Genomic DNA, 13215 nt, shown 5'->3' with positions numbered 1-13215 from the left:
GTTGAAATCAATGCTTTAGTTGTTTCAGAATTTAGACCTTTGTCAAGATTACATTACTAAACCCCAGGTAAGGGTACTTTCACGAAAGGGAAAGAGGAATATGCTAATTAACTATCAAAATTGATTTATTTATCTTTATTTTCTTTTCAGATAATACTGTTATTCTCAGGTAGTGTTCATGGATTGCTGCCCTGCTGACTGCTGCTAATTGAGTAAATCTAATACACAGTCTGTTTCATTTTATTTAAATATTAGTGCTTACATTTTCTTTTTTGGAACACACAAAACTAGTCAAAATTCAGGGACATATCCAAATTAGGAATCTCTGATTTTGTCTTTCATTGACAAATTTACGTTGTGCAAATGCAACCTGAAAAATATTTGCTTATGATTAAAAACTTGTGTTTCTATCAAGAGACTCTTGAGATACTGTCAGTATGTTTTAATGAGTTAATCACTTTACGTTTGCTCTCAGGCATAATGTCTTGCTAATGGACTTTGACTAAGGTCAGTGTAGAGTTACTATAATCAAAAGTATGACATGGAACTTCGGAAGTCCATACAATCTTGAGGACTGCTGGGATGCAGACTGGCCATCGCATGAATTTTCTTCACTAACCTATTCATCCCACCATGTTTTGTTTTGATAGGTTAAAATTGAAGGGACGACAGTGAACAAATGGACTAACATGTAGTACAGTAATTTATACATCACTAGCAGTGTGAACTGGATAAGTTATGTGCTCACTCTGATCCTGCTTTCCTCAAGTGAGGAGCAAATACCAGGATGGGTTTATCTGAGAATTAATGTAATATATTAATGTAGAGCGCCCAGTAGTACCTGGTTGATGAATAAATGTGGGAGAGAAGGTGTGAAGAAAGGACTGATTGATTTTGATCGCTTCTGTTGCTACAAAGATATTTAGTACACAGTAGCCAAAACACGAACAGCTGTGTTCAGAACCTTGCACCATCTTAATCATCTCCCAGAAGCACTTCTAACCTCTAAGAACACCAACCGTAGTGATAATTGAATGTTCGCTAAAGTACCCTTGTTAGTTTTCATTATAATTTGTTGCATGTTAGAGTTAAGGATCTGTTCTGGGCAAAGAAGTATTTAGTAGAGTGCCCATTTTAAAGCACATGGAGGCATTTTCCTATAATAAAATCATTATAGGTTTTTAGTTGCAGCCTTTTTGCATAATATTGGTCATAATTAGTGCTTTTGACATTGAGTCCTTGATTAGGAAATAAACTTAATTCTAACATTTTTATAATTTGTTAAGTACTTTCAAGGAATATTTTAAAGTCCAATGTGTAATCTTGTATCGGTTTGGCTTTAAGTAGTCATTTCCTGTAATAGCACCGCTCCAGGTGCTTTCTGCCCAAGACACCAGGATGTAGCTCAGGTGTTGTCACCTCTGCCTCTTCAGCCCTGCCTCAGCTCATCCACATCAGCGCAGATAATAAAGCTGATCCACTACTTATCCTTCACTTGGGAAGAATTGGCACAATTACAAACATTAAAATCTTTGGCAACGTAAACATCAGAACAGCTAAGAGATATTGAAATGGGAAGCCAAAATCATAAGAGAATGAAAAATAGTATCTCATATTTTATGTGCCATCTTCCACCTAAAATGTTAAGATCTTTTTCAACTTCCAGGTGAGAGGAGTGGGTGTTAGAGGGTAATGTGTGTGTGTGCTTTACACAATAGCTCTAATAAGATTTGGTGATTGCTAGTTTAATATTACCAACTGAAGCAAACTTTTCTCTTTTCTATTGATGCTTAAGAAAATTTTAAATGTGAGAGAGAGAATGCTGAGGTTAACTAGTTACATCCCCAAGTGGTGTACAAGATTAAAAATAGGGGTACAAGAAGAAAATATTAGAGCTTCTTTTTAATTTTATCTAATACTTCACAGAATGTTTACCTGTTTAATGAGTCTCATAACATAGATAGATACTTATCATATATTGAGGCAAGTGGCTGCTTAAAAGCTAATTTTATACAAGTGCATAATCAAAAAAGTTCAAAGACCACTCCAGTAGACACTAAGGGGGAGAGACTAATTCTTTGCTTAGATCATTTATCAAAAGGGAAAACAAAAAAAAAAAAATTAAAGGAAAACAGTTTATTGTGTATATTTTACATTTTTTAAAATTAAATATTTTTATATTAAGCGTCATATCACTTCTCTATTGTTTGAGGAATTTAAACTATTTTTATGATATCGTCTGTGTCCTTTCATATTATCTATACTTGTTAACTACAGATGACGGAGAGCGCTAGTGTTGTTTACTAATGCACTTTTCACTGCTAGGGCATCATTCCTGAAGTGACTCACACTTAACAGGCATATTTTGAGGGCTGTTTCTTACTTTCATCATCATGTTAATGAGCTGTAATTAGCTTTACTGAGATAATTGAGTATGTAATCATTTTAAGGCTTTCTGTGTAATATATGAATACTTGGATTGGGCTTGTAGAATAAGGTAGTAAAAAGCTTCCTCTTGAAAGTACAATGTGAATTATTTTTGCCTTAGGCTAATCTTGAAAGAAACCTGCCTTTATGGTCTCCCTTGAAGAAGTAATTGACTTTGGTTATGTCCAAAGTAGAATGTGTTTTACTAAACTCACTTCAGCATGAGATTAGCTCTAATGTGTCAAAGCAAAATTTGTGACAAGTAGAGCAGTGTTAGTAAAATGGACATGTGATAATAGTAACAGAAATGATATTCAAAATTTATTTTCGTTTTAGTTCGAAGGAAGATGAAAGACCTATATCACCTTTCTACTTGAGGTATTTATTTGATTTTTGTTGGTCTATTACAGGGAATGGAGGAGGGTTAAGACTTCTTTGGGTTTATTTGTCCATTTTAATTCTTTTTTTAATAGAATATTCTTTACTGTGGCCAGACTAAGCTCATTAGAACCCTTCACCATATTGTTCACGCTTTATTTTTCTTCTCTTTGATTTAAGAAATCCTAAAACAAAATTTAATGTAGTTGAAAAGACTAAAATAAGATAATTTGCTTTAAATTCACAGACATCCAGGTAGCAATTTTAATTTCAAAAAGTGCCTTATGATTAGGCTGTATGTAAATTTTAAAATGTCTATTCTGTACAGATATACAGGTTGACGAGGAGTATAAGCACAAATCTCAGTTGCTGAAGAAGCCTTAGGTTATGATAGATTATTTTCTACATAGTAGTGGAGTATGAAACTAAATACTCAGTAAGTTCATGGACTTCAGTATTATTTTCTAAAGCTTATAAAGCCAGAATAGCAACTCTTAACATGGGGACATTTACAGAATTCAAAGTAGATGTTAAAGGAGATCACCTCTCTTCAAACTTAAACGTATGCTGGATTAATGTGATTTTCAGCGAACCAACCAATTTAGGGATAACATAGAATGAAGTTTTTCTTATAACGTCTCTTTCCCCACTACCTACCCACTTTAAAAGCTTAGAAAATATATTTGAAAATAATATGGCCATATGAATTAAAGTTAAAATTGCTGAAGTATTTTGTTTGGTTTGTTTTATCTTTTCTCAATTTTAAAATCTACTTTTTTAAAGGAAATGTCAGGATATATGGTACATAATTTGTTTGTGTATTTTTGAAGCTGATTTGTTGCAATCGTACCAAAGATAGATTTAGACTTTAGTTCAACCACCAATAGTTAAGAAATGTGTCATAGGTCTTCAGGCTTGGCCAACTAACTGCTTTTCAGTAGTGTTCTGGCCGTAGTGACTTGAAGCGTATTGCGTAATCATTTTGTGGCAAGAGAGGGAACATTTGAGGTTTCAGTTTGAGACAACATGGTAGTTCATTTGATTCATCCTGCTTTCCTGCCAACCCAATCAGCATATTATGGCTCATGGGCTATCTGAGCTATGCAATTACTGAAAACACATGAGGATGTTGTTGCTGAGCACGTGGTGACTCTGGTATTCTTTATGTAAATACACACAATAGTATCAAACAAATGATTATCCTATATTAATGGAAATTAAGTTTTAAACAATACGGAAGATTACAGCACAGGATCTTGCCAACTAATGAGAACCATTAGTTCTCTGAATATCTTATTTTTATTGCTCTGGGTAACATCAATCAATGTTTTACATAGTATTGAATTTTTTTTTTACCATTATTGTTAAAAAGCAGATGGGCAAATGGGTTTGTAAGTGATAAGTCTTCAAAGACACATAATTGTGTTTTATATGTAATAATTTTTGTAATTACCTAGACTGATAATGTAGTCTTGTAAAAGAAATTCTGTACTTGCAAAATGAAAGTAAAAAATGTAAAGAAAATTAATATAAGTAACATATTATTCTTGATAGAAGCTATTTGACCTTTCAGTGTTATGAGTTAAAAGCTAAAATATGAGAAAAGTATGGAAAAGAATGAATATGCATACTAGCCCACGTTTATAGTAGAGGCAAAGCTGAAAAAGATAAAAAGTTACCCGTAAGCATTCTTTTCACATGAGGGAAATTTAAACTAAGAACTATTTCATAAATGCAAAAATAATAGTTATTTGGCCTGAAATTAAATTTTCAAATGTTTCTTTTTCTGAATAACATTATATTATAGTTTCAGAAATTATGTAAGAATTAGGTTGGTACAAGTTAATTTAATGTTTTTTTTATTACCCGCTTGACATGAAGCAGGGAGAATGTATTGATAACACATGAACCTTTTCCTTTTTTCCAAATTATTTGCATGGGTGGTTGAGATTGACTTTTCTAACATACAGAATTCAAGTAGAAGACAGAAAACAGGATTATTAATTATTATTAAGTTTAGATTTTGGGGCTAGAAACATAACATGTCCACTGATAATTTAATTTATAAATTGGTGCACTTTCTTGGCACTACCTCTAGGAAGAGCAAATGAATGCTTAAATATTTTAAATATATTTAACTAAATTTCTGTAGTTTTCTTGTTTTTCGTTACACACACACACACTTTATTATTTAAGATTCCTTTCTTGCAATGCTCCAAAAATGGAGTTATTGTAAGACTCATTGATTTCGTAATGATTTGTTAACATGATGAAAAACGAAATTGGCTCTTTTAAATCCAAAATAGTATTTATTGTGCCTTTTTGAAAGGTAAAAAGTGATTGGAAGTTGCAAATGATATCTTCCCGACAAGGAATATTTAATATTGAATGTTATATATTGTATTTTGACAGTGTTGATAAGTCAGGTTTTTCAGGAGGGTGGGCATGGGAGGAAAGGCCCAATCAGGAGATGAGACACATCAGCTAAGATGGGTACTCACCAGAAGTGGATCCAGCTACAAGCTACCGGGCAAAGGGGATGGGACAGCTGGTCAATGGTGGGGTATTCAGTTTGGTGGATTATTCTGAAAAGTTCAGCATAAGTTGTAATAGCAAGACTCAGTGGCTACAAGCCTGGAAGTGGGCAGTCTTCAGGGAGACCAGATCAAAAGAGAGAGAAAATAAGAGCAAAGGAGGGCTCCAGTTTCAGAGGAAGGAGAGTAGATGACCCATAAAAGAACTCATATACAGAGATCAGACAAGCCTCCATCTATTGGAGTGGAGACAAGGTGCATTATTTATAATAAGACAGGGGTAGAGGGTAAAGATGGAAACCAGACAGAGAGACTACAGTGCACCAGTGGACAGTCCAGGACCTTTCTGTGGCTAGGGGAAGAGAGATGGAATGCAGGATAGGGGACCAGAGAGGTTCCAGTCATTACCTTGCTCCACTTTCACCTTATGGAATTTCAGTTTCTGTGATTGCAATTCTTTCTTTTCTTTTTCTTTCTTCCTTTCTTCCTTTCTTTTTCCCTTTCTTTCTTTCTTCCTTTCCCTTTCTTTCTTTCTTTCTTTCTTTCTTTCTTTCTTTCTTCCTTCCTTCCTTCCTTCCTTCCTTCCTTCCTTCCTTCCTTCCTTCCTTCCTTCCTTTCCTTCCTTCCCTTCCTTCCTTCCTTCCTTTTTATTAAATTTGTTGGGGTGAGATTGGTTAATAAAATTACATAGGTTTCAAATGTACAGTTGTGTAATACATCACCTATATATTGCATTGTGTGTTCACCACCTAAAGTCAAATCTCTTTCCATCACCATGTATTTGACTCCCTCTACCCTTTTCTACTCCCTCCTCCCGCCATTACCCTCTAGGAACAATTAAACTGTTGTCCATGTCTATGAGTTTTTGTTTGTTTGTTTATTGTGTCCATTGTTGCTTTCAGTTTTATATCCCATATATGAGTGAAATCATACAATTCTCTATTTTTTTTCTGTCTGATTTATTCTGCTTAGCATAATAATCTCAAGATCCATCCATGTTTTCGCAAATGGCAGTATTTCATCTTCATCTTTTCTTATGGCCAAGTAATATTCCATTGTATATGTGTACCACATTTTCTCTATCCAATCTCTATCGAAGGACACTTCTGTTGTTTCCATGTCTGGGCCACTATGAATAATGCTGCAGTGAACATTGGGAGACACATGTCTTTACTGAAAAAGATTTTCAGATTTTTGGGGGAAATATCCGGAAGAGAGATTGCTCGGTCATATTCAGTTCTCTTTTAATATTCATGGCTGAACCACATTTTCGTCTACTGTACATGTTACTTGCCTACAATCTTTTCCGTTGTAAGGTAGGGCTGTTATAAATAGACATGCACTTACATATTCTCATTCTGGATTAATTATCTTTTGTGATAAAAACTAGGTCTTCTCTAATTTCAGTACCTCTTTAACCTAACCTAACTCACGACAAAGCCATTTGTCCTTTTTTTAAAGGAAAGAAATAGTAGTTACAAATCTACACCTGCCGCTGTCCTATGTGGCAAGTTTATTGCAGCTACAGTAGCTCAAACAGTAGATGTCATTGTTCTCCAGATGCTCATTAGAGATTACCCGCCCCTTGGGTTGATTAAGGAAATGAAAGGGGAGGGCAGGTTATGCCAAACCCTTAGTGAGATGGCCGCAAAATAAACATGAACCTGCCAACTTAAGATGAAGAACATTCTTGGCTTAGAGGTCCATATCTTGGCCTCTTTCATAGTCTAAGCTGGAATCCCAGAAAAGGAGCCCCTACCTCAATTGCTTAGATTGGCATCAAAACAACTTTTGCTATAGGTGTTGTTCTGTGCCGCATTCAGCCTGTTATTGTCTGAATTCTTTTATCTGGCATCCCGTCACATCTAGTCGGGATCTGTTACTAGTTCTCCTTCTGTTTGTCTGAGTCTTCAGCGTCTCCAAGCCCGGGTTTTGATTTCTGTGGTTATTTCCCCTGGAACGAGGGTTCTTAATCACCACTTTCTATTACACCTCATCTCTGCCTGCTCCCACCTCACCTACACGACTTTCGTATTTCTTATGGCCAGGGTCAGATCCTGTCCTCATCCCATCCCGTCATACTTCAATCCTTGAATTCCTCCTTCCTAATAAATTACTGGCTTATACATACAGCCTGTATACCTACAACCTATCTTTCCTGTGCTTTATCAAAATCCTAAATATATGCTTCAAGGGCTACATACCTGTAACTAGTCTTGTTCATCGGGCTCTAACCACTTCATCTGGCCTCCAAATGGTGCCTCCCTGCTTACCTAACACCTGTCTTCTAGCAACTGCATGGATCTTCCTCTGCTTTCTCTTTCTCATTTTGCGCTCCACTGAAACTTGACATTGACAGTCTATCAGTTTCAGGCCAAGTTTTAATATGGCCTGAGGCAATTTGGCAAATTGAAGCCAAATTGCTATTTTAGTAGATTTGAAATTACTTATAGTAAGTTTCAGTGTTTCATATGTTTTCTAATTTTTCTGAATCAGGAACATCAAATAGATTTATTTCTAAATTAGCTGTTTGGCATGGCTAACTCATTGTTTATGATTTTGTTATTTTTTTATTCCTGGAACCTAGCAGTCATCAATTTTATGAAAGTCTTTTAACTTTGGAATTTATGTTGAAGAAAAAAATGTACCATTGGATAAACCCATATTAAAATATTGCCTGTCATTTGATATATGGGAAAATTCTTTATAGATTATTCTTAGATAGCTTTTTGGGGATTACTTTTCCAAACAACTTGTGTTAGAATTTGTGCATTTATGATTTTTTGGGGTCATAGTTTATTAAATTTTAATAGTTTATTTTTCTCCTTAAGCATACCGTATATTTTCTAAATTATCATTTTTGAAGTAAAAGAAATCTCTCATTATTAGATGGGATAGTTTGGAGAAATATAGCGTATCAGACATTATATTTGTTTATAAGCCTGTTTCGGGCTACTGACTAAGAAATGGAACAAATAAGTGGGCTATTTATTTAATAATCAACTTAATTTTTTTTTAATTTTGTGTATCAAAAAAAGACATTACCAACAGAGTAAAAAGGCAACTTACAGAATGGGGCAAAATATTTGCGAATCTTTTTGGGATTTGATAGGGATTAATATCCAGATTATATAGACAACTCCTAAAACTCAACAACAACAAAAAAGCAGATCAATAAATGGACAAAGAACTTCAATAGACACTTCTCCAAAGAAGATACACAAATGGCCAATAAACACATGAAAAATTCTCAACATCACTAATCATCAGGGAAATGCAAATCAAAATCATAATCAAATATCACATCACACCCATTATGATGGCTGCTGTCAATAAGACAGAAAGGTAAAGGATAAAGAAAAGACTATGGGAGAAATAATGCTAGATATTAGAAGTCAGAGATTACAAAGCTAACCAGAAAATTATTATAAGCAAGAAATGATATTAATAGAAATGGAAGTAGACATCAAAGTTAATGTATACCCAGCTAATTGAGAGGTGAATTAATTTTTTTCAGAATCTAAGAGCAAAGACAGAATTCAAAGAAAAGGGAATCTCCCAAATTAGAACACACAAAGCAAAAACTAGAACAAATGTGTCAGCTATGACAATAATGTAAATGGATTAAATTCTTTGACAAAAGCTGAAAATACTTTAAAAAGTGACTACTTGAACTATATTTTGCTCAAAAGAGCCATACCTAAAACAAAATGGCACAGAAAGGTTATTAATAAAAATATAGAATTTATATCAGATAAATATAAATAACAAAAAAAGAGAGATGACAATAATCAATACCAGAACAACTAGAGTTCAAGGCCAAATTTTTTAACCAGCATAAACCTAGACTTACTTTATTAGGTAAAATCCTTACTAAAGACATAAAGGTTATAAATAAGTATGTGTAAAATAGCATAGCATCACACCATACAAATTTAAACTCTTTAGCAAGGATAAACAGGCAAACAATTTGAAATATAGAACTTATACATTCAACTATTGGGGTGCCAAAAATATGTATATGCATGACTTGTGTCCATCTTTTGTTATCGGTATATATTATTACAATTTAATACAGTTTTTTTCTTTCTTAAAATGTGTATACATTTTTTTGGCACCCTCTTTATATGTCTGTAACCAAAAAAAAAATTACAAAATAGATAGCACTAAGAAAATAACCTGATGTACAGCCAAAGATTTATGTGAAAAGCAACATTATTTGAGGACAAGCATTATGTCCTTATTAAAGACACACTCTAAAGCCATATTACCTGAGATAGAATCAGAGCTTTGTAAATGTGAGTAAGATACTAAACCTCTCCGAACCTCAATTTCCTTATCTGTAGATGAGCACAGTATATATAGTGAACTGTTCATTTCATTTTGTAATTTCGCTTTAATTAAGACCTTAGTCTAAAAACGAAGGGAACTCCGAATTTCTTTTCATATAAAACATGCTAAATATATAAAATTGAAAACTATTACAGCTTGAAAGAAGCTGTACAAAAGCTGAGTATTTTGACATTTTGATGGGCTCTATTAGAAAGTATGAACTTCAGAAAAGTATGAGGATAAAAATTTATCATACTGAGTCATATACCTGTAGCATGTTTTCAATTTATGTTCCAGTATTATATACGTGGTATCTAATTTAAAAACCAAAATATGAGGCTTTTTTAATCCAAACTACACCACCACCACAAAAGGGTGATGCAATTTTTGTCAAAGTCGAAATATCTATAAATAGTCCATTAAGTTTCTGCATATGGTAATCAGAACTAAAAGCTAAAGCAAAGTGAATAAATATTGAGGATTGAGTATATTTGTTCTCTTCACTCTGTAAAGAATGAACTAAAATCATGAAAAAAGTTTAATTTACAAATCCATTATACAATTACAAGGAAATGATGTTACAGTGATTTTATAATGTTGATGCTGCATATCAACTTTTAGTATTTAAAGATGATACTAAAAATAGTGTATTCTGTTAAATAGACAAATTATGAGTTTCATGCCATTTTAATAATTAGTTGCATGATCTTTATCCTTAGGTTTAGTTAAACAGACATCATATACTTGTCTTTTAAATCCTTACTCATTAAAAATTGAGTAAAAGTAAATATTATCTTTTAGAGAAAATGGATAATTCTGTTAGACCTGACAGTTCTTATTAAAACAATAACATTTTTTTACAGGTAGGATTTTATACACCACAGAAGAGAGAACATACAGAAAAAGAGAACACAAGCTTTTTCAAGATGTCTGATTTTAGTAGATTTGAGCCGTCTTTCTTTTTATATGTAAATTTCTTTGTTTCATATCAAGAGATCTAATTTTAAAGAATCGCTTGTCTACAGGCATCTGTGCGTCTTATCACATGCAAATTTTATAGACTAATACTGCTGAGCATAATCAGCTTACGGAAATGTAGTTAGGGTTTTGCTAATAAAGACTAAATATATTTAAATATGTCATAGGCTATTTTTCAAAGTAGGCTTAAAATCTATTCTAAATGATCATACCAATAGAAAATTCAGTTGCCTCAACACTTACAGTAGGCTTGGGTAATGAAATTTATTATAATGCTGGAGTCTGCACATGAGCTTATTTCTTCCAGTTTTGAATACTTGATCAACATTAGGAAATGAACTCTTCCATATTCAAGTATTTATATTGCATATGTAGGAAATTTTCTTAGCAAATCAGTCAAGGGTTCTGAGGGGAAGGGAGAGAATTTGTCATTCATCACTGCAGAGGATAAAAAACAAGCTACACGTAGATGAAGGAAATCTTTATCTTTCACTTTAGCTAATTTGCTTATCTTTTTTGTCAGTGTCTGAGAATTACCTCCGTGACCAATTACAGCTATGGAAGCAGTCCCTCTTTCAGATATTAACTATTCTTAGAAATCTTGGTATTGGTGAATTGTTAATCACATCCCATGGGAATTATGGAGGTAGATGGATACCTGGCCAAAGCCATTTTGGTATCTAATAAACCATGACTGACACTATATCATAAAACTAAATATGCAATTATAGCCTTTTGTAATGGTTTAAACTTTAGGGTAATAAAATTTAGAACTAAAAGAAAACGGCAGAGATCACTAGCCAAGCCTTTCGTTTTCTGTATGAAGAAACCAACCCAACGCAGTCAAGTTACTAGTCTATGATTTCAGCTAATTAGCTGCCGAGCCAAGACCAGAACTTCTCTTTTCTGATTCCCAGTGGAAAATGTTCTCTTCTCAGAATACTTTCTTTAGAGAAATTCTGTTAGAAAAATATGAAAAGATGGACATGATAAGTATACAAAAAATCCAAAGGACTGTTAAAGAAACATAAAAGTATAAATTTTTCTCCAATTTGAACTATATGTTAGCAAAAATGAACATGATTTAATTGCTTTGTTTCATCATTTATTTTGCATTCTGAGAAAGGCTCTTTAAATTGATACGGATGGGTCAGGTAATTTAAAGCTGTGAGGGAAATTTTATGTATTGCCTTTTATTCACTCGGGTTAGCATAGGTTTTCCAAATCATACTTTCATTACTTAGAGTGTTTCAAAATAGCTATTGTGATATCTAAGGAACTGAAAACTTAAAGAATTTTTAGTTACAGGGATTTAGAGCCTTGCTAATGAGTGCCTTTCACAAATCAATAGCATCAGAATCACTAGGAAATATGCTAGAAATGCAAAATGTCGGCTTGCCCTTCCCTGGACCTGGACCTCCTAAATCAGAATCTGTGAGTGGACGAGATCCCAGGTGGTTCTGATGTACATTTGATAGAGTTGGAGAACCATTTACTTAGAGAGTTAGTAATCTCAGAACCTGGTCCTGTTTGTTGTCATTTCCTGTCCTGTTTCTTTCTTATCGTTTTTTGTTGTTTTCATTCCCACCTGCAGAAAAGGAACATAAAAATATCAGTGTGCGCTTTAATAAACAAAAAGAAATTCAGATCAAAAGTGTATAGAAAAGAGGAAAAGACATAAGTCTTTTCACTCTGAAATGCTATGTGGGGACTAATTAACCAATTATACTTAATGTTTTCACCATTTAGCAGATCTACTTTTTTTTTCCTCTTCTAGTTACCCCCTTTCTCCCCCCAGTCATTCACATTGGTCCCAGCTCCCAGACCAAGGTTGTACAACTGCATTGAGAAGTGGAGTACAGGAGTTAATTATACAGTGTTGAATTTACAGAGAGTGAGCCACAAAGCATCAAAAGCAGGGAGGGACTGCCTGTTCCAGTTAAGGACAGAGAGCAGCAAAGGATTTATTGCTGGTTATATAACCTGGGAACCACAGTGAATAACAGCCATTGTGAGACAGGAGAAATGGTTGTGATTAAAAGCAAAGTAAAATACCCAAGTGTAGGTAGGCCTCCATATACAAAGATGACTGATGAGTTTTTCTTCTAGTGAGTGATTGACAGTCGAGTGTAGTGATTAAGAGCTTAGACTCTGAGCTAAAACATTTTTGATTCAAATCCCAGCTCATTTACTTCTTGGCTTTCTGACTGGGGGCAAGTTACTTAACCTCTCACTTCTTTATCTGAAAATAGAGGAAAGAAAACAATAGAACCTACCTTACTGGGTTACTGTAAACAGTAGAGGAGAAAATCTTTGTGAAAAATACATAGCAGTGTCTGAAATATAGTAAGTACTCAGTAAATGTTAGGATATATTTGGTCATTTGTTTGTTCATTCATTCATTCATTCATTCATTTATTAATTAAGATTCTTCTCGTTTCCCTTGTGCACAGTAGCATTATTATAGGTGCTTTTTCAGGGATTTGGCTGTGGCTTGTGACCATGACCAAGAGCTGCAGCTTTAAGGGAAATTCTCTGGAACTAAAGAGTTACATGTCTGTTGACA

At 33.8% G+C, this 13215-nt stretch overlaps 1 protein-coding gene across 8 annotated transcripts in view; it reads left to right on the top strand.

The window, feature by feature from the left end:
* FAM13A (family with sequence similarity 13 member A) overlaps positions 1–13215 on the top strand; it is a 274476-nt gene that overhangs the window by 195049 nt on the left and 66212 nt on the right. For 3 of the 8 annotated variants that reach the window (XM_081042943.1, XM_081042946.1, XM_081042949.1), the window contains one exon: positions 2764–2805. The exons of the other annotated variants lie outside the window; for them this stretch is intronic. In XM_081042943.1, coding sequence (XP_080899069.1) covers positions 2764–2805 — 42 coding nt within the window. The remainder of the gene's footprint in view (positions 1–2763; positions 2806–13215) is intronic. 8 annotated transcript variants of the gene reach the window in all.

Source organism: Rhinolophus hipposideros (assembly GCF_964194185.1).
Source record: "Rhinolophus hipposideros genome assembly, chromosome: 1".
In the NCBI taxonomy this organism is placed as follows: Eukaryota; Metazoa; Chordata; class Mammalia; order Chiroptera; family Rhinolophidae; genus Rhinolophus; species Rhinolophus hipposideros.
Note: the sequence above shows the minus strand (reverse complement) of the source record. Positions and strands in the feature narration are given on the sequence as shown.